Source organism: Euwallacea similis, chromosome 11 (assembly GCF_039881205.1).
Source record: "Euwallacea similis isolate ESF13 chromosome 11, ESF131.1, whole genome shotgun sequence".
NCBI lineage: Eukaryota > Metazoa > Arthropoda > Insecta > Coleoptera > Curculionidae > Euwallacea > Euwallacea similis.
The window spans coordinates 4,999,574-5,019,722 of record NC_089619.1 but is presented as its reverse complement, the minus strand read 5'-3'; the positions used below and the strand labels follow the sequence as shown (position 1 = coordinate 5,019,722).

Below are 20,149 nucleotides of genomic sequence, written 5' to 3'. Positions count from 1 at the left end.
TCCATACAAGTTCGACATCGAAAATCACCAGGTATCATTGAAATAAAACTGCTTTCTCCTCCCTTCCGCTGTTCAATCTAAACCGATTGAAGCGGATCCAATCAGCCTCGTTAGGCCATACCGCCCCTTCGAATTGTCGATGTTTAAATTCGCCCTGGCAGCCCTATCTGTCGTCTTAAATGTTCTCTGATCAACCCCTAATTTGCTTCTTGTCTCTTAAATAAACCAGATTACGGATAAAAGCCACAAAATGTTCACGTCACATAAATGCACTAAATTCGTACAAAATCTAATTTTCGCCGGGAACACTTGTCTCGCTTGAATACTTAAATATTCTACGGAATATTTGCTCGGAATTTTATTAAATAAACGTATGGTAAATTTTAGCTTTTTTGTTTTATTTGCCCCCAAATTCGCAGAATTTCCCCGTAATTATGATTTTATTATAACAGTTTACCGCTAGAGTTCATTTTGAATTTCGTTGAAGAATAAAAAAACGGTACCACTACTAGACACCTATAGATACTTTATATTATTCAGAAGTGACCAAGCTTAATACCTGAAAATTAGCGGGAATAATATGTGCAACTAAATTATCGATAATTTTTGAGAAGTTTGCACAAATGCAAATTAAATTGAAAACGAGCACGAGTGCACCTGGTGCACGAATGTTTTTCTGTTGAAACTGGCTGAGTTAATTGGAAAGAGAATTAGATGAATCACATCTTGGAAGAATATGACAGCAAGTTTGAAATACTTCGATTTGTTATTATTAGTACGGCAACCAGAGGAATTATCGCGATAATTGCATTAGTGCAAGTTACCGCTTAATTCACCAGTGATCGGTCCAGAGAAACGAGTAAAAACTAATATTAAATTATTGGGACATCAAATTTGACGTCTGGATGAAATTCTCAAAAAAAAATGTTGTTTTTAACGGCCAAGATTGATTAATTTAATACCGCCACTGGAAAACCACTAGGGAGCCACATATTTGTTTCCATATACCCTTCGAAACAGTAGTAACACCACTGGGAGAAGATTAAAGAGCTGAACATTTATTTCCATATACTCTTATAGATATTCTATATTCCCCACCTACTTTCATTAGCGTAGGTATAATTTTTCATAAGTTGCAAATTTCTAAAGTGTAAAAAAACTGGAGAAAAATTGCGTTTTGAATAGCCCAAAATAAAAAAAATAGTACCGCCACTGGAGGATTTACAGAGAGCTCACTGTTTTCTCATCTATTCCTATAGATACTTTGCATTTCCCACTTACTTTCAGTGATGTAGATTCCTTGTACCTCGAGTTCAAAAATTAGCAGCGTTCACTGACTAGATGCAATAATGATACAAATTGGAAAATCAGCACGCCTCTATCTTCTTAAAAATGTTTTTGGAAATGTAGGGGAATGTGAAGAAATTTTCAAGTTATGAGTTCGCATTAAATCAGTAGCGTAGTGTCCTACAGCTTTGGACTCGGCTGAAATCGGTTCGAATAGAGAATATACAAAAAAATAACGAAAAGTTGGAAATTTTGCTCGTGCATGCTCTACTTTCGACCCGAATAACTTCGTTATTTAAAGCCATAGAAAACAGAATGAAATGTTTCTGGAACGGGCATATTCTGGACTATATTTGGATATTTAAATGAATTGCGTAGGTGGCAACATAAAATTGTGAAAAATTCATGAAACTAAGGTTAATTCTATGATTTTTTACAATTCGCCCTACATTTCCGGAATTTGAGTAGCAAAAAACTCTGAAAAATATCACATAAGTTCTCAATATGCGAGCAATTAATCCTGCCAAAGATTGACGAGCCCGGATGAACCTTTAAATTGTGGAGCAAATTTAAAATTCAATTTCCTAAATTTTCGCAGGCTTTTCTACTACCGATATTATAACGATTTCAAAACGATCGGAAAACATCGAATTTTCTCTATAAACTGAACTGACCAGAACTAACTGACCAAAATTTCCGGCGAAAAATTTCATTCCTAAAAGTGCCCATTTTTCCGAAGTTTTCTCATAAATAACACCAAATTCATTTAGTAGGCTGCACATGCGCTTACTTGTTTTTCGCACAGTTTTCAACTGTTTTAGAAGTCATAATTATTGTCGTTCGTGGCCTCACCGCGTTTTCTAAATATTTTCACTGCTTAATTTTTTAATAAATCCATTTCAGGAATTGGCGAAATGAATAAAATTGATGAAAGTATGGACCAACGAAATGCGACGAGTGATTTTTTCTAAAATCTCGGTATTTTTTTCTAGCATTAAATTTCATAATTAAATTCATGGTGTCGTGATATGCCTGTGAAAGCTCCAAAACATTCTACTTCATTCGAGGATTTAACGAAAATTCTCCATAAATGGGAAATAGAGGATGGCTAGAGAAAATATGGAGTCTTATTTGCAGTTCTCAGGCAAATTCCAGTAAGTTTTAACCACATTCCCGATCACTTCACGGAATTTCTGTGATATGTTCATAGGAGCAGCTCAAGTGCAATCTGTTTTTCGACGTTTACCATTTTATCACAGCTACTATTTTACTATTTAACGAATGAAAACAATTGGAAAATAATTTTGATTTTTACGAACAGTCGAAAAGCCCAGTTTTAAATCATTTTCAAAAAAATTATTGAGAAGTTCCTCACTTGATTACCGACATCCCTACGAAATTGGTACTTCCTCTTAGACGCGTTGGAGTTTTCATATTTGAAGTTGTGGTGGTTTGACATAGATTTTCATATTCCTAATTTAATTTTGAAAAAAAGTGTTTAAATTTATAAGTATGGTGTAGAATAACATAATTCAAAGTGTCATTTATTACTATTTGCGAATTTGTAACGCATTATACGCATTTAACCCCGTCCAGTTCAAATTTATTCCGGGCAATTATCAATTAAATAGTACCCATAATATGGCGTATAAAGCCATCATTAAGCGCTACAGTCGAAGTTATTTAATTTGGCATTACAGTGTCATGCCAATTAGATTTATTAAAACAAATACTAGAGCTAATTATGACCATCCAAACACCGAAATTAACAAGCCGGCAATGTTGATGAAATAATTAGGAATTACTATCTTGACAATGTCGGTTCGTTTGGTAATCCAAATAAGCCGTAATTAAAGTGAGTTTTGTGATGAATGATACTAAAGCCTTATCAAGGTATATAAAGGGGTAGCGGGGTTAAATGCTCGGCCTTTATTTAGGTATGCATAGGGCATGCTAGACGATATGGCCTCATATTCACAAACAAGCCCAATTTCGCCAGGATCTTCTCAATTTTACTGGTTCTAATAAATATCTAGCCAGGAAATAAAAACATAAAATTCATATTGCCCATATTAAGTTGCAGAAGACTGGCTTAGCCGGAAAGAAACTATTACGTTTCAGGTAAGAAGATAGGTAAGTGCAACATGAATTCATAAATAGCAAAAGTACCACTTAGGTTTGCAAGCAGAGGACGAGATACATACATATACAGGGTATAACATATCATCATGAAGGTATTTCAAGACACGATAGTACTCTGCAAAATAATAAAAACATGCTAACTGACCTATGGTCAAAAACGCACAATTTTCGATATACATGGTGGCAAAGTTTCACATTTTTTAAAGAACATTTTCGACAGTTTTTATAATTGTATTTTCGTTTAATTAAACTCTTCAAGACCCTACGAAAACCATGTAAAAAATGACATTTTTTAATTTCATACTTCCCTAAATTGATTTGCGTTAAGCACGTAAAAAGGTCTATAAAATTCTTCAGAAATTGGATTTTGGCTTGTATTAAAGCACTTAAAAATACTTTGGGGAAAGTAAAGGTTTCAACCTTTGTGTTGACCTGCATTAAGCACTTCATAATGGATCTCTCTCGGATTAGACACCTATGATTGTGGTCTCAAGCATTCCAAATACCTCTTAGGATATGGGAATTATTCGCATCGGTACCAACGCCAATAATATAATTTAATCTCAATTACCTCCCAGCTACAGTACTTGGTATCAAAATCCCATTCGAAATATCCCTCTTCGGCAATCAGATATCGGTACATCAGAGGGCGACAATTTTATTCCTCCTATTAACCCAAATCCCTTTATATTGGCAGTCTCAATAAAAGGAAATTATTCTGCCGGCTTAGCACCCCTAAAAACGTATGTCTTGTGACAGTGTAATAGACCCGGGGCTTAAGGCATCGACATAAGATTTTATCGTCGAACAAACTCGGTTTGGAGGTTTTTAATACTTAATCCTCAATTCTTTTCAAGAAGTCGTTCGTGGAAATAAATTACGGTTTTCTGATCTTGTCATCACAGAAGTTTTCCCTTTTCTGGCACGGTGCACGGCACTGTCTCCAGCAAAATCACCTGAAGAGATATCTAGCTGAAATAACGATGTTTGCGTACCGAATGGCTCTATTAATCCATATTTATTGTATGTATAACGAGCAGGTCCAGCAGCAGGGCCCGGTCAAGCACAAGATGGCCAGACGACGGACATGAATGCTGGAAAATGGGGTATTCCGCCCCCGGCTTGTTTTTATCCAATTACGGATATTTATTATTTATCTTTCCGTGAGGCTGGACCGCCCCTGCGCTTTGCTTTTGCTAACAAATCGATCTTCAAATTTGAGGGTTGATTCTACGCCACTGTTCGTTTAATTGGCAATTATCCCGATAGGCATGTGAGGAAGACTAAGTTTACTCACCATTATACTGGGAATTTCCGGTAGTTTTACTTACCAACAGATCCGCCACTGGTTGTAAAGTGATGCTCTCTGTAATTTGAAAAACATGCGTTTGAAATGAGTAAGAACATGGGCATAGTAAGAATCCGGCAACAAACCAGGTGGAAGAGGGAAATTTAGAGTTGGTAAGTTTTTAATGGCCAGTGACTTTTTTGCGAAAATTTTGCACTTAAGCATAGAAAAACATAGACGTGCAAACTCAATTTTTCCTAGTTTTTTTGTTTCTTTTCCATTCCTCACGAAACGACCATGACTCTACTTTCAAATCTTCAGTTTTGTGGGTGATTTCTCGAGCATTCGTATTAAAATACAGTGGCACATCTCATTTCTCAGAACTGCCAGAAAAATTGAAAATCTACATAAAATAATAAACAATGCGTGTTACCCTATCTTTACAGCTTTTCGTCCCCTTATGGGAAGTTTATAGAGAATATTTTGAGCTTCCAGACTCAGTACATCAGAGCGGCATGCCTTCGTTCTCGAAACTACCAGATCTGTGCATCATTGAATCGAAATCGATTTTTTTTTTTAATTTTTCCTCCCATTTTACACGTTTGTTCAACTGTTACTCGACACTCGAAACTCCAAAGAGTAAAGTGCGATTTATATTCATTTAATTTGTGCATTATTAATGAGATCGTCGGACATTTTCTCTGCTGGTACCTGAGTGAACACAAACAATATCAAATTCCTCGTCAGATTTAATCCCATCATTTGAACATATTTTCGCCTCGTTAAAGCGACGTCCCCAATAAATTCTATTTAAAATAATGGTGCCGGCTTCACAGCTTAGGAGAAGATAAGTAAAACCGGAGAGAGGGCAGCTTTAACGAGAGATAGTCGGTCTTTTGTTTGATTACATAAAGGCATGCTAAAAACAGGAATATCTTGCATCAAGCGTCCTTTTTTACAAAGAGAGACTCGCACCTTTGACAAATTAAGCCTCATCAGACCAATGGAGAACCGGAACCAACAGCAAGGTGGGTATTGTGGACTCAGAGTTAAGAAAAGTAGGTTTTCACCTGTGAGTAGTTACGCTGCCGACATCGTAATCATTGCAAATTACTTACTAATCCTTTTTGCATTGACCCCGAAAATCAGAGGCACCCCAGATTGATTTTGCATTTCTATCGATTAATTTAAAAATTTACAATACTTGCTTATTCAGAAAAATCACCGAATTGAAACAAGTTTGCTACGCCAATGCTTGCCGAATGACATCTAAGCGTCTGTGATATTTAAAGAAATGACCACTTTGTTTCATAAAAAACAGAGGCGTGCGAAACTGATTTTTAAACATCATACATTACAAGTCATTAATTTGTGAGCCTAAGAAAAGTATCAAGTTTGACAGAAGCAAACTACGCCACTGTTCACAGATGTATTCGTTAAATCTAGGCATATATTAAAACCAAGCAAAATAGCAATTAGATTACTTGATGAAACCCAGAGACGTACCAAACAGTATTAGAATCGAAGTTGTGAAAAGACAAGTGTTCAGGTTTTAACAAAAGTATATATGTACTGTTTATTTACGAGGTTTACACAATTTATTAGCTTTAAGGACCATGCATAATATACGGATTATGCAATATAAGTCTTGCAAAGCCAGAGGCGTAGCAGCCTGACTAAAACGAGTTACTATGCAGAAACTATCGCTTAAAGTAATTTGTTGTAAATAATTTTTTTCTTCCCATTGTTGCAATACCAAAAGGTACTTAATTACGTCTTCCTGAAAGCTCATAAAATATATCAGCTCTGCGCAAATGGGGCTTAGAAAACAAACAATTAGAGGGAACATATTCGCATTAACGTGTATGCCGATACATAAAAGGTTTTTCCATACTTTTGAAGTACACTTAAAAGCTCGACGCTCAGATAATTAAAGGCTCCATTGCAAAAGTTATTTCAGGAATTAATTAGAGCTTTCAATTAATCCCCCCGCAGCTGAACGCGAACAGCAACATTAAATATGGCGGATAGAGCTACTCAATGTATTAAAGCGTTTAGCTCCCGATTCAGATCAAAGTTTTCGTGTCGAGATGGAGGATTTTTCACGTTTTATGCGATAATTCGTTTTGACTTTAAGTGGCCTAATTGGCTCGCTTTTGCTTGTTTTAACTCAACATCTCCTACGGTTTCTGAGATTTCATATTTTTCTTAATGTTTTGTTGCAAAACGGAATAATTACCCCTGGTATTAAACTATGTCTGTTCAGCTCAACTTTCATCTAATTAATTTAATTAAAATAAAGCCCCTTTATACAGTGGGAGTCACTAATTAAATCCAATGTGAAGCAAGTTTCAAAAGGCGAAACAGACTCTTTGAAATAACATGAAGTGAGAAAACCTACGACTAATTACATCGACGATGAAAGTAGAAGAACAGATGAGAATGGGATACCTTATTACAGGTATTTTGTACGAGAGGGATAGTGATGCAAGGAATTATTTTGGGACGCAAGCATAATGACAAATGTTCAGCTTTGTCAGAGATTTCCAAGGAAATTGAACTTATCTTTACTTAAGAAGAATGGAACAAAGAAGAAAAAACATTTTTGCAATTGTTACTTAACCTGAGCCTTCAAGGTTTCCGATTTAGACACTTGAATAGCTTGAAACTTGAAGGCGAATTTTGTAAATATTTAGCACAGACCTACAGATTTTGAGACCTCAATCACTGTCTTAAATAATCCGCAAAATTAATATTAAAAAAGATTAGGGATTATGTAACTTAAAGGAGCTTGAAGCTCTAAAGCAATACTTGGTTAACCCACTAGAATTCAAGATTTTGAGACCCTTGGTCGACCATAAAAGAGGTGAAGTAGCTTCTCGCAGCTTCTTCAGCTTCTCGCAGCAAATCCATGATAATTGAAAACAACGAGCTACGCCACTGGCGTAAATAAATCTAGAATTTTCGAGAAAATTAACATGAAAACTCGAAACTGCAGCTCAATGGGAATTAATTGAGGTAGGTACTGAAAAGGAAAGTGAACAATTACCAAGTATTTTTGAGACATTTGGACTGTTTTTAATGAATTTTGATTCTGCAATGAGTTTTTCACATAACCCGAAACTGGTAAGTGGTTTAAAATCAAATCAAGGTCGTTCCAGTAGAGTGAAAAAATGGGAGTGTTAACAAAAAAATGTCCTCTCGTTTCACGTGCTCAGAGTAGCCTGAGACCTTAGATAGCATATGCCACTTACCTCAGACTTGAAGATTTTGAGCTCCTTGAGTAAACCCGAATAAAACAAACTTGGATAAACCCAAAAACGTTGGTTGAGTTACTTAAAGAATCTATACTATACTAGATAATGTGCACACGTACGGCTCCACCTCTTTTTTAGCAGCCACACTAAAGTATTTGCTTCGATCTCTGGAAAACAGGTACCTTTCATTTTTTGCACTTAACCCACAAATGGGAACATCACTAGGGAATTAAGGATTTCAGCATTAATTTCGCTTTCGCCAAAGTTACAAGGAAATTAGGCAAAAATAACACTACACAACATTTTGTCCGAAAGCACTTTATTTATATCGAATAAATAGTTTATGATTACAACAGATCACTAGATAAATTAAATGTTTGTACACGAGCTACTTCGAAAAATATTTACATAATTATAATATCAATAAGAACTGTACAATCCCTTTAACTACATTGAACATTTCCTGAAAATAATATCCCAGAAATTATTAGAAAATCTTCCAATTTAAAAACACAGATTCAATGAGCGATCGGGACTGACTATTTGAGCATTGCTTGACATGAAACCAAACGCATTTATTCAAGTCTCAATGCAAAAAAAAAACAGCTTAAGAAACTTCCTTGAAAGGTTTAAAATGTAGAAGAACACTTTTCCTCAATTCGACACCTTCAGCAGCGAATTCCTGCAAGTCCAACCCCAACTCCTTGACCCTCGCCCTGGAACGCCAAATTTTGATTTTTAAGTCGTCGGAAGTGGTCACCAACATTTGCGGATCCTTCGGATTGAATGCTACTGAATTGACCACATCTTGGTGTGGGTATTTCGCCAAGCAGACGCCGTAATGACGATCCCATAAGTAGCCGTGTTTGTCTTCAGCCCCACTGAATTGTTAATATCGAGAGAAATTATTGATAAAATATAATTTAACAAAACGAAAGAATTTAAAATAAATTAAATTGCATATACATGACCACTGAAGTTCATAGTTTTGTCACGTAAAATCGTACTGTAAGTAGACCAGTGCGTCCGCAATCCATAGACGTTTATATATTTTTCCTTACCTTGCGACATATTCGTTGCAAACATCCAAAAAGATAAAAAAGCACTCATTATTAGGAGTGTAAGCCTTGTGGGCCCTCAACATGGTTCCCACTGGTTTAAGAGTCACCAAATCAATTACGTGAATGTCAATCTCCTGAGCTATAGGAGGCGGATCCAAGGGATTAGTTATCACGTAATTTTCAGGCCAAGATCTGCTGTTGACGTAAAGATACCTGAACAACCAAAAATTGAGCAAATTTGCCCATTTCTCCATACAAAAACTAATACCTGTGATCTGGACTTAAACCCATCCCAACAATATGTCCATGTAGATCAATCAAATGATCAACCTTATCAAATTTATCTGCAACTTTATCGAAATCAAGCCAATCTGGGTCTTGCGAAGGACTTGAGGAGCGCAACTGCTCTTTTCTTTGTTCCTGGAGAATTAATCGCTCCTTTAAAGTAGGACCAGGATCCATTTTCTTTGGGAATACAAAAGGTTTTATTCGCTTAAAGCCTATAAAATTCGTATTTCAATCCTGAAATTTTCTATTAATGCACAACCTATTTGATGGGGAGTGTAAGTCTTGCTCCCAGTGATGAAAATGAGATATTTGTCATTCATAACATCCACTTCATCGCTAGAAGTGGAATGATCATCGTCATCAAAACCTTCATCTTTATTGTTATCATCCATTTCATAATCACTATCCTCTCCCAAATCTTCACCATGTTCAATTTCAACCTTCCTGTACTCCGAATTATACCAAATAGGATTTGCAAATTCATCATTTCCTCTTGGGAGGTTCACTATGGGCATTTCATTTAATACTAAAAAATGTCTCTTCTACAAGATAAAAAAAAAACTTAAATAATATAATACCTGATTTACTACAACTTGGCAAATTTGCCATGTCCCTGTGGCTAACTGGATTGCCATGTTCAAAAATTACCCCCTGATCCACTGAAACTCCTGTATATTCCCCCTCTTCAAGACTCACTTTCTCTGAATTTGGTAAACAATTCGCAATCATTATAGCTCTAATAGAACTAGCATTTTTATTGTAAAATCTAAACAAAGCGTGTGTTATTGGAACCTAAAATGAACAATACATTTTATTGATAAACCCAGAAACCACTGCAAAACATACTAGCTCTGAATCAATCTCTTGAGAGGCTCGATTGAGCCATAAATGAGAGCTGCTGACCAAATGTGCTAACCAATGAAGATCTCCAGACAAAAGATACTGGTCACTGTACCATGTCCCAAAAATATCATAGGGTTTATTAACCACACGGCACTGCAGGTAAAAGCCATCTGCAGACCAATTTTTATTCAGTGAGGAGAAAGAGAATAAACTCAAATTTTACCCAAATTGAAGACTGCAATTTCACCAGAAGTGCTGTGAGTTGTGCCAAAATGCACCCCAGAAACTAACAACAAAGTGTCAGTTTCGTTAAACTGTGAATATTGGGTATACTTCCATTTGAACTTTTTCATGTTATTGCTATATTTAATCGAGGCTGGGTAACCCGAGTTCCAAACCTAATCGACGTCATTGATTAATAGAAGATTTAATTAAATTTATATGGTTCAACTATTGAAGTATACTTACATAAACATACCCATCTTTCGAGCAAGTAGAAAAGTATTTCCCATTATGTGAGAAGCTCACATGTAAGACCTGATGAGTGTGTTCGCATAAAGTTTCAGTTTGGACAATCGGAATCTCTGAACAAAGTCTTTTGAACTCCCCATACCATGACTTCCCTGCTGCAACTGGTACTGACCGATCAACCAGAAAGTCTCGGTAAAATAAATCCCTCCAGAGCAGATCATTTCGGCTAGCTTGTAGCCAGTGCTTGCAAACGTTCCCTACTGAGAGTAATTCCTTGTAGGTGAGATGCTGGAATATCTTATAAAGCGCTGGATAAGGAAGATAGCACCAGAGGCTGCCTTCAGCTTCATTCATACTGTTTGGCGGGTTAATTAACAGAAATTTCTATACTATAACGACCATTTGAGTGTGAAGTATGGAAATATAAGCAAACTACAAGGAGGGAATCGGGGGTGCCGCAAACTGAGTGCTGTTTTAAATCAGTGGGAACCACAGGAGCTCCGCAACAGATCGCAGCTGATTTATTTTAACCTATAATTTTTGACGTCACTAAACGTCAAGTCATAATGTTTGTCGATGTCGGTATTAATCATTTAAGTTTTTTGTCGTGTAAAGTTCATATTGGGCGGTTTTTCAATGTTATTTTAAGAATTTTTGTGGTGACGCTTAAGAGAATATGATGAATAAAAACTTTTTTTTCCTCAAATACACTGTCCACAACTAACCATGACGTCACTGGGTATAACTTCCAGTTAAATCGCATATGACGTTAGTCCAGGAAGTTAGTTGCCTTTGTTTATGACTTTGATGTTTACAAAAGTTTATCTATATTTTTATTTGAATTTTTACACATTATTTTTCCTAATAATATTTTCAAGATGTTCCACTACAGGTTATAGCGTTACAGTAAAATATAATAATAAGAGTCTCATGTAATTAAGTTTTAATATAAAAACTTGGAACCCTATGAATTAGTAATCGAGTTAACGTGAAAGTTCAAAAACCAGAGGTGCAAGAACAAAGACTCTGTGATAGTTTGGACAAAAAAATCACTACAAAGTGCCAAAGCTGAACTGTAAAGGCATTGAAAACAGATTATTGAAGTATGAATGATCCTTTTGTTGGTTAAGCAAATCAGGTAGGTAAATATTTAGAAATTCCTTTGGAAACTTACATGACTCGCAATGCAAACCCAAAGAAAGAAATCACAAAAATTCACAAAAATTGGTTGAATTTCCTGGGCAATTGTGTATAAAAAACAATGGAAGGAGAAGTAATCCACGAACAGGGTAGAAGCGATGAGACATGCTGTAACAGAGCATACTTCTTATGTTGCCATCCCAATGGGAAGGCCCATAGATTTATAGCTCTAATCTTTATGTGTTTGTTGGGATTTGGTAAGCTGTAATAATCCTGATTTCTTTCATTAAAAATTAATGTTTAGGATCTTCTTTTTGTTATGACAACCCTGGTGCTTTGCAAGATCACTTTAAGAAAGATTTAAATATAACCGAGACTCAATATACTATTTTATATTCAATATATTCATGGCCAAATACAATTATGTGCTTCTTTGGTGGATTCCTCATTGACAGGTTTTACTTCAATTTTTTAATTATTCTCTTATTATTATTAAATTTTCTTTAAGAGTTTTTGGCATAAGAACTGGCTCAAGTTTGTTCATGGGTCTTACGTTAATTGGTCAACTTATATTTACTTTTGCTGTGTATTTAAACCAGTACTGGATGTTGATTATGGGAAGGTTTGTGTTTGGGTAAGTAGGAACAGGATTCTTTGAGCAATTTGAGGAAGAAAAATAACATTTTCTTAGGGTGGGATCTGAGTCATTAGCAGTGGCTCAAAATAATTATGCAGTGTTGTGGTTTAAAGGCAAAGAATTGAATATGGTTTTTGGGGTTCAAATGAGCATTAGTCGTTTAGGCAGTACAGCAAATTTCTGGGTAATGGAACCCATTTATGAATGGTTTTCAAGTAACTCCAGTGGGACCAGTATTTTGGGCTTTGCCCTGCTATTAGGTGAGTTTTAACATTAAAATGACACAAGAAAGTAATCACATTTCAGCCTCGACCACTTGTCTTCTCTCCATGACTTGTTCGGTGATATTGGGCTACATGGATAAACGTGCTGAGCGCATCACTATGAGAACTGCCACTCAAAATACAGAAATAGTGAAATTAATAGATGTTAAAGATTTCAAAATCTCATTTTGGCTGGTGACATGCATTTGCGTGACTTATTATACTGCAATATTCCCATTTGTTAGCATTGCACAGTAAGTGTCTCACATCCTGGGTTTTATGAACAGCAAAAAATAAATATGCTTGTATTTCCTAGAGGGTTTTTAGAAACTAGATTCGACATCGACGACGAAGATGCTGACCACATAAGCAGTATCGTTTACCTCACATCAGGAATTGCTTCCCCATTTAGCGGTTTATTGATCGACAAGGCCGGTTTAAATCTGCTGTGGATACTGATATCCATAGTTTTAACAGCAGTGGCCCACATGCTTTTAGGGTTTTTCAGTGTTAATCCGTACGTTGGAATTGTAAGTAAAAAGAGTTTTAAATCCCAAATTAACTATGCAGCTATGGTCTGTTACCGCGTTTTCCCCCCCTTTAGGTCCCCCCTGAAGTTTGAAATTTTTCTATGCATAATGAAACTTGTCAGAGGTTTTGCTTTAGAAATACAATAAGGTAATTCTTTTTGAGTTACAGGTGATTTTACCTATTTTCTACGCCGCTGATTTTGCTCGTGTTTAAAGTACATAAGTTTTCAATTTATACTGAAACTTTACTTTTTAAATAAAATGGTGTTACCCATCTCTTTCTGCAGTGCTAGTTTATTAACTGATTGAAGTTTCTTTTTAAAAAATTGTACAATTATTGTGGCTTTCTCACTGGCCTTTTTGTCATGTCACTAATTTACAGCAATCCAAAGCATACCTATAATAGATCTTACGAATATAAAATATCTATGTAAACAAATCTAACGCGTCATCCCTACCTTGGTCGATTGTGTTGTCTCAGCGATCGATATTCCAAAAGGGCCACGGCGTTTTACAGGGTCGAACTTATTTCATTTTGAATAGAGAGTGTTTATTGCGCGCGCATAATCGACTATAAACTAAACTTTTAACTATTTAATATACAGGACGTCATTATTTTTTAAAATACTTTAGACATAGCTAAATTCTTATGAGTTCGCTATGGTCCTGTTCAGTACTCTCGTCTTAAACGGATCACATGCACACTTTAGTACTGTTTAATTGTATATGTAATGGAAATCCAGTGACTTACCTCTCCTATATCTTGGATCACTTATATTTTTTTCCAGTTAATTTGAACATAAGATTTTTTTAAATTAAATTCTGAATTTTACATAGATTTTACTGGGTCTTGCCTACTCAGTTCTCGCCAGTGGCCTATGGCCTCTGGTTGCCATAATCATACCAGAATACCAGCTGGGAACTGCATATGGAGTGTAAGTAGATCTTGGTTTTCTAATTCAGTGTTAAAATCTGACGTGATTAAGGCAAATTTTTGATAAGTTCCTTAATTTTCTCAGTTGCCAAGCTATCCAAAACTTGGGATTAGCCCTTGTAAACATTTTCACCGGATGGATCATTGACCGATATGGCTATAGAGCATTAACTGATTTCTTCGTCGTCAGCCTCATACGTGAGTTGCTTTAATTAACTTGAGGGAATTTGTGTAATATCTTCGATTCTCTCAGTCTCTTTCATATTCACTTCAATTCTTTTACTGTTGGACCAACACCAACAAGGGATATTAAACCTTACTACTTCCAGCAGAAGAAGACGCCAAGAGATGCTTTTGTAAGTCAAGTTTTTTGTCATTTTTCCAGGGTTTCCTGTTAAATCAAAAACCGATTTTTTACTAGGAATAGTTTAAGTTTGAAATTTTTGCCACTTATGCAGGAGTAAGTATAATGAATGTCAAGTTATTTACTTTTTTAGCTTATTTCTTATTCGTTGTATCTCGTAAACACTAAAAGTTTAAAGCTCAAAGATATTCTCGTCTTTTCTAGGGATAATATCCTGGAAAGGCAGCGGTTGTTGGCGGCGCAAGAAGCACCATCTTTTACCGATTCATCAAGGGACGAATTGGACAATTCAGGAAGTATTGGTGGTATTAATGTAAGCATTAAATTTATGGATTTGATGTCTGCAATGTCGTTTTGACATTTTTTTTCTAGTCGCCAGACTGATGATTGAAGCTCAATGAGCGGCTTTAACCCTCCAATAATTATAGGAAAATGGTCAAAATGTACAATGTATGTAATTTTTAAGCCCTCTGAATATAAATATTTTTCTATGTCGAAGAGAAAGGTGATTATTAGTGAGTCCTCTTTACAAGTACCTATGATAATACAATGTGAGATTGTTTTATTTATAACGTCGCAAATGTTATTTAAATAAATTGTTACAGAACCAATTTGTATTTTTATTAATTATACATAGTGTAACAGATCACCAAGGAGATATTTCAGGGAGCGATAGTAGTCTGCAAAATAATGAAGACATGCTAATAGACCCACGGTCAAAAACACCATTTTCAATATACAAGGTGGCAATGTTTCAAAATGAATTACTTTATTTTGTCTCTAATAATTTTATTTCTTTAAGGAAACTGTAGATCTAATTTTAGTTGAGTATACCGTTGTATTCCTTATTGAACTACCCTTCACTTGATATCCTACACCTGTCCATTTGAAAACAAAAAGCTATTAGGGGTAGGTGGATAGGGGTGAAAAATTTGAACATCAAAAATAATGCATTAAATGCCTTTTTTTAAATAAAATTATACGTGTTTAATCACTTTTCAAAAATATCAGGTTTGTGAAAGTTATGAACGTATTACAATACTTTTTACAAGCGCTGTATAAAGCGTTCAAAGCTGCTTTTGACCTACTGACCTAAAGCGTTATATAGAATATGTTTACAAAGCTCCATATTGAAAAGTTCGCAAAAAGAGCATGCAAAATCTATTACTTTACGTATGAAAGGAGCTTTTCGCGCCTCCTTTGTAATGCGAAAAGTTCTCGGAAAAGCAACAAATGTGAACTAAATCAAAAAGATACTACATATTATGCATGTAATTATGTGTTCTACAAATAGACAATTCTGCAAGGTTTCCATATTGTGACCCTGTTCCCTCTCAGATCAATATATTCTGAGATACATTAAGTTTATTTGTGCGAATTAATTACCCCCACCAAGCACCCGCACATTAACCGTCACTTAAACCTCTTGTCGGGAGGTCAGCAGTTATGACGAAACCGACCATATTAAGCGTCCTACATATCCTTTTAGGAAGGAGGTCTAGCGATGAAAAGTGCTCGAAAGAGGGAATTGAGAACTGGGCGAAAAAGGTTTTCCAGGGCTACCGCGAGTCCTCTTTTAAGGAGAAGCTGGACGTTGAGCGCCCAAAAAGGAAGTTGTCGGATATCTCGGAAAGTGACCTTAAAGATAACGTAGAAAGTGTGTTGGATTTTTTGAAAAATGTTCATGTTGCGACCAGTTTATGCAGGTGAGTGGCAATATCAATTAAAAATTTGCATGCAGCCGCAGCTGAGCAGTCTCCCAATTACTCCAGCATTAATTGCTTTTCCCCAACAACGCACTTCATGTTCAGTTTTAATTGGTTATTAACTTCTGAATACAACGATGTTGCCTGCTCAAAGAAGCGAAATAATCGCGAACATCCTATTTGCACTAACCGAAAATTTCTTCGCCAAATCTCATCTAGAATTCGCCAATTGCGTCAATGAGTGGCTGAACACGATCATCAGAAATCCTTCGGTGTCCAACCCTCCTGAGGATGACTTTTCCTCCCTGTTTCTCCGATATTTCTCCCTTTACAATACGACCAAAATTAGTAACAATAACGTTAATCAGGTGAAAAGGCTCTTGAGGCAGCTGCAAGCCTCAGCAAATCATTGCAGGTATGTATGTTATTACTTTATGTGAGAAAATGTGCTTTTATCGATCGTCTGGAAGACCGCAAACACGCGACTGAATTCAGGCATAAATAAAAAGTGTCATGAAGTTAAATTGGGGGCGCCAACGAAGTCACTCTCGTACCTTTCTCGACAACACACCGCGTCGCACTTGGGGGAGCGATTTCCCCAAGAATAATGTACATGATGCCATCGCAAAGAGGCTATCGATTCCTTTGAGAAAACGGGAGGATTACCTTCGGGCCGATCCAAAGCATAACGCTGATGAGGCAAATTTCCAATATTTCTTTTCAAGTAACAGACCGTAATTTCGGGCATCTCAGGTGCCCCAAAATTAAATCAGAAGTTTCAAAATTCAGCTCGTTAAACTACCGAACACTGAAACTTCCCCTAAGTTTCAGATTGCCCTATAGTTGATAAAGATATTCCAAAGTCTAACTCAAACGTCCCTGAATTGCTCTCAAATGTCCCAATTTCTAATGTCAATCAGAGCAATATGTCCCTTAACATCCTGTCGGGGTTGAGGCTCCTTTGAGCTACTTGGATGAGAGGTGAGCCCTAAGGCCTCGACTAATCTCGGGTTATTCAGGTGTCCCGAAATTGGACGCAGACGTTCCGAAATTTAGATCAGACTTGCCAAAATAGAGGTGCAAAATTGAACTCGAATGTCTTGAAATTGGCCTCATATGACCCAAAATTGGATTCTCTGCCTCGGGGATATGCTACACACTGTATACTGCGTGATATAAAAAAAGGGAACATCCCTCAAATATGATTTGTTTATACGTATACTAAAAACTATCAGTTTTTCAGTTATATTTTCGCATTTTTTTCGCGTTATCAGCAATTTTTGGGTTTTTTGGCTGTAAAAAGTACCTTATGGGGCCATTTATTATATATTTTTTATATATATACAGTGCTTCTAGAAAGTGTTCTTTGATTTGCCCAATGTGGTCGATTTAAGTTCGGTGATTTAAGTACCGTAGAGCGTTACTGTTGGGCATGGTTCCAGCAAGGCCAGTTGCAAAGAAAGAATGGGTCAAGGAGGACAGATTCGTCTTGTCCAAGGCTGGACAGTGATTTGCTGAACATGAATGTTGAGATATGAACTATTTATCGCTGGATAAGGAGTTTCGACTTTATTTCTTATCAACCCCATCTTGTGTTACCTCCCACCGTGCTCCAATGACAAAATCGATTGCAGTGGTGGAGAGAACGGGTGCAATGGGATAGTGTAGTCTTCAGCAACGAATCCAGATTTTGTCTGGGTATGCATGGTAGTCGAGAAAGGGTCAGAAAGCGACGGGGTGAAAAACAAAATATTCAATTTTCAGTCCAGAGGCATGTACAGCAGACTATAGGGATAATGGTGTGGGGTGCTATAGTTCATGGTAGCAGGTTACCTTTGGTTTTTATCAGAGCCAATATGACCGTTCAACAATACATCCAAGTAATATTGAAGCAGCATATCTTGCCTTACCTCAGGACACTCCGCAATACAGTTGTTCAATAATATAATACACGACCATATGTAACTCGGATGACTATGAATTTCTTTCAACAAAATAAAATCAATATGTTATCTTGGCCACCCCGGTCTCCAGACCTATCACCAATCGAACATGCCTGGGATGTTGTAGCAGCGCTCTACAATGCCGTACAGATAGCCTGGAAGGAGATCGCTTAAGAGGATATCGATTATCTCATTAAATTAATGTCTAGACGTGTCCAGGAGTGCCTAAGATAACGCAGAGGACCGACATATTATTAAGTTTTTCTCGAACTTTCACCATCCAATTTGTTCAACTTTTTAACGATGTATTTATGTTAGTATAAGAAACGTGCATGTCAAAAATTACTTAACCATTTTTACAAGATGTTCTCTTTCCCATGTCACGCAATATACTCTTCAAGACTGAAACTCGCCGCATATAATCAAAAGGAATACTTTCAGAGAAGTCTCTATAAGTTGTCACGTCCCCAAACCGCGCTTTATTGAGTAGAAACAGACAGACATAATTGAGGGTTATATCCAGGAGCTTTAGCCATTTCCAGTTCCGTGGTGAGCGCGTGTGAGTTCAATATCTCTCCAGAAGTAAAAATTCGAGCGAACAATGTCTTTCTCGGTTGAATATGAGAATTAATTCAGTGAATTCAGGTTCGTTTTGATAGTATCATTTTTTACCTTCCAGTGGCTTATCTCTTTCAGATTTAATGTCCCGCAAGTTCGGACTCGCATCGAAAAATTAATGGGAACGAACTGTGTTAGTCTCACAGACAGGAATTACATGCAAAAGCTGCAGGACAGGATTCTGGAAGACTATGGGGAGCAAATGGAGAAAAGGATTAAAGTTCGGGAGGTATTTAATGTTGGAAATAATCCCTGAATGTTTTAATACGTGTTTTAATGCTTAGGAAGACGAAATGGAGAGAGTAAAGAATTTGGTGTTAGTAGGAAAAATTCCTCTGGATCAAGCACCGCAAGAAATGGCTCACCATCCAATGATGCTAATTGAGAATTATTGTAACCAACTAATTGCTGAAAGAAGAGCCAAGGTAATGCTAATACAAAAAATCCAATTTAGCCCCAATTTAATCATCTTCATCCAGATCAAAATTTACAAAGTAAAAATCCCCACTTATCTGTACTGGGACGACACCCCAGATCCTCCATCAGCATTATCCATAGAATCTGAACAACTCTTCAGACAAGGGGAGAAATTTTGCAGGCCTTTGGAAATCACTGAGGATGAGGACAACAAAGCTGGATATGTGATGCCTCAGGAGGACTATGATAGGATTAAATATGAGAGTCCCTTAATCAAGCAGTTAATGATTTGCGAGGTAAGGTTTGAGATGTTGGAGCAGTAACCTGTACAATTTTTCGTTTATAGACTGTGGAGGAAATGTATGCACTCGCCGATGATATCATCGGAACTTTGAAGACGATTAATGAGACCGCGAAAGTTGTTGCGGATAGTGTTTTGGAAATTGGCGAATAGTTCATAAGATTCATTAAATTTTGTATACTGAAAAAATGAATATGATTTTTGCGATATAGAAGTGCGACAGCCTAAGTCGGCAGACTTTCCTGGTCGGCGGTTTTTTTGGAGGTAGGGGGCGATGAGTAAAAATTTTGCCCAAGGCTCCAGAGTTACTAAGACTGGGCCCTAAACTTAACCAACAATTCAGGTAAGGATCGGGGAATTGAAGAATCGGACCTTAGTTGGGACAACGGTAAAAAGGGGTCGCCTCCCAATTACATCAATTAATCTAAAAGGAATGTGCCTGGTACGCCTCTGTCTGCAATTTAATTGGCTTTTGAGCCAATTTTAAGTTTCAGGATTTGAAAAGAACATTTTGCCAAAATCACCTAAAAGTCATTGGTGTAGGTCAATTTTGAGCGAAGTCATCAATTTTTCAAAGTCCCTTTTGTCACTTTTTCTCAATTTTATTCAGTCAGATTCTTGCCTGGTGCGCCCCTGTTTACGTTGCAGTTGACTTATTA

The 20,149-nt window shown here is 36.6% G+C and overlaps 3 protein-coding genes across 4 annotated transcripts; 2 read left to right on the top strand and 1 right to left on the bottom strand.

The window, feature by feature from the left end:
• Positions 1–8,275: 8,275 nt before the first annotated feature.
• Positions 8,276–11,187, bottom strand: Fbw5 (F-box and WD repeat domain containing 5). The gene is made up of 8 exons (XM_066394957.1): positions 10,635–11,187; positions 10,390–10,564; positions 10,170–10,336; positions 9,902–10,115; positions 9,583–9,849; positions 9,304–9,535; positions 9,036–9,248; positions 8,276–8,855 (listed from the first exon to the last, which is right to left on the bottom strand). Exons 1-8 carry the CDS (start codon positions 10,989–10,991, stop codon positions 8,582–8,584), a joined length of 1,899 nt encoding a protein of 632 aa, XP_066251054.1. The 5' UTR covers positions 10,992–11,187; the 3' UTR covers positions 8,276–8,581.
• Positions 11,188–11,362: 175 nt separating this feature from the next.
• LOC136412177 (major facilitator superfamily domain-containing protein 1-like) lies at positions 11,363–15,116 on the top strand. Its single transcript, XM_066395148.1, has 12 exons — positions 11,363–11,775; positions 11,836–12,034; positions 12,082–12,232; positions 12,286–12,411; positions 12,469–12,674; positions 12,721–12,931; positions 12,994–13,207; positions 14,045–14,142; positions 14,227–14,339; positions 14,395–14,497; positions 14,710–14,818; positions 14,878–15,116. Exons 2-12 carry the CDS (start codon positions 11,899–11,901, stop codon positions 14,887–14,889), a joined length of 1,479 nt encoding a protein of 492 aa, XP_066251245.1. The 5' UTR covers positions 11,363–11,775; positions 11,836–11,898; the 3' UTR covers positions 14,890–15,116.
• A 448-nt stretch (positions 15,117–15,564) lies between these two features.
• On the top strand, positions 15,565–20,137 carry LOC136412185 (uncharacterized). 2 transcript variants are annotated; one of them, XM_066395159.1, is made up of 5 exons: positions 15,565–16,211; positions 18,851–19,001; positions 19,057–19,197; positions 19,252–19,485; positions 19,536–20,137. In XM_066395159.1, the coding sequence occupies exons 1-5, from the start codon at positions 15,952–15,954 to the stop codon at positions 19,641–19,643; spliced, it is 894 nt and encodes a 297-aa protein (XP_066251256.1). In that variant the 5' UTR covers positions 15,565–15,951; the 3' UTR covers positions 19,644–20,137. The 2 variants fall into 2 exon arrangements, with proteins under 2 accessions (XP_066251256.1, XP_066251255.1); XM_066395158.1 differs by having other exon boundaries at positions 16,091–16,626.
• Positions 20,138–20,149: the final 12 nt, after the last annotated feature.

Coding starts and splice junctions, on each gene's coding strand:
- LOC136412177 (XM_066395148.1), top strand. CDS start 11,899: ATGGAAGGAGAAGTAATCCACGAACAGGGTAGAAGCGATGAGACATGC. Junction 12,035..12,081: donor TATGTGTTTGTTGGGATTTG/GTAAGCTGTAAT, acceptor ATTAATGTTTAG/GATCTTCTTTTTGTTATGAC. Junction 14,498..14,709: donor AGACGCCAAGAGATGCTTTT/GTAAGTCAAGTT, acceptor CGTCTTTTCTAG/GGATAATATCCTGGAAAGGC.
- LOC136412185 (XM_066395158.1), top strand. CDS start 16,349: ATGTTGCCTGCTCAAAGAAGCGAAATAATCGCGAACATCCTATTTGCA. Junction 19,002..19,056: donor AAAGGATTAAAGTTCGGGAG/GTATTTAATGTT, acceptor TTTAATGCTTAG/GAAGACGAAATGGAGAGAGT. Junction 19,198..19,251: donor TTGCTGAAAGAAGAGCCAAG/GTAATGCTAATA, acceptor ATCTTCATCCAG/ATCAAAATTTACAAAGTAAA.
- Fbw5 (XM_066394957.1), bottom strand. CDS start 10,991: ATGAATGAAGCTGAAGGCAGCCTCTGGTGCTATCTTCCTTATCCAGCG. Junction 9,536..9,582: donor TTACACTCCCCATCAAATAG/GTTGTGCATTAA, acceptor CGAATTTTATAG/GCTTTAAGCGAATAAAACCT. Junction 9,249..9,303: donor GGTTTAAGTCCAGATCACAG/GTATTAGTTTTT, acceptor TTGGTTGTTCAG/GTATCTTTACGTCAACAGCA.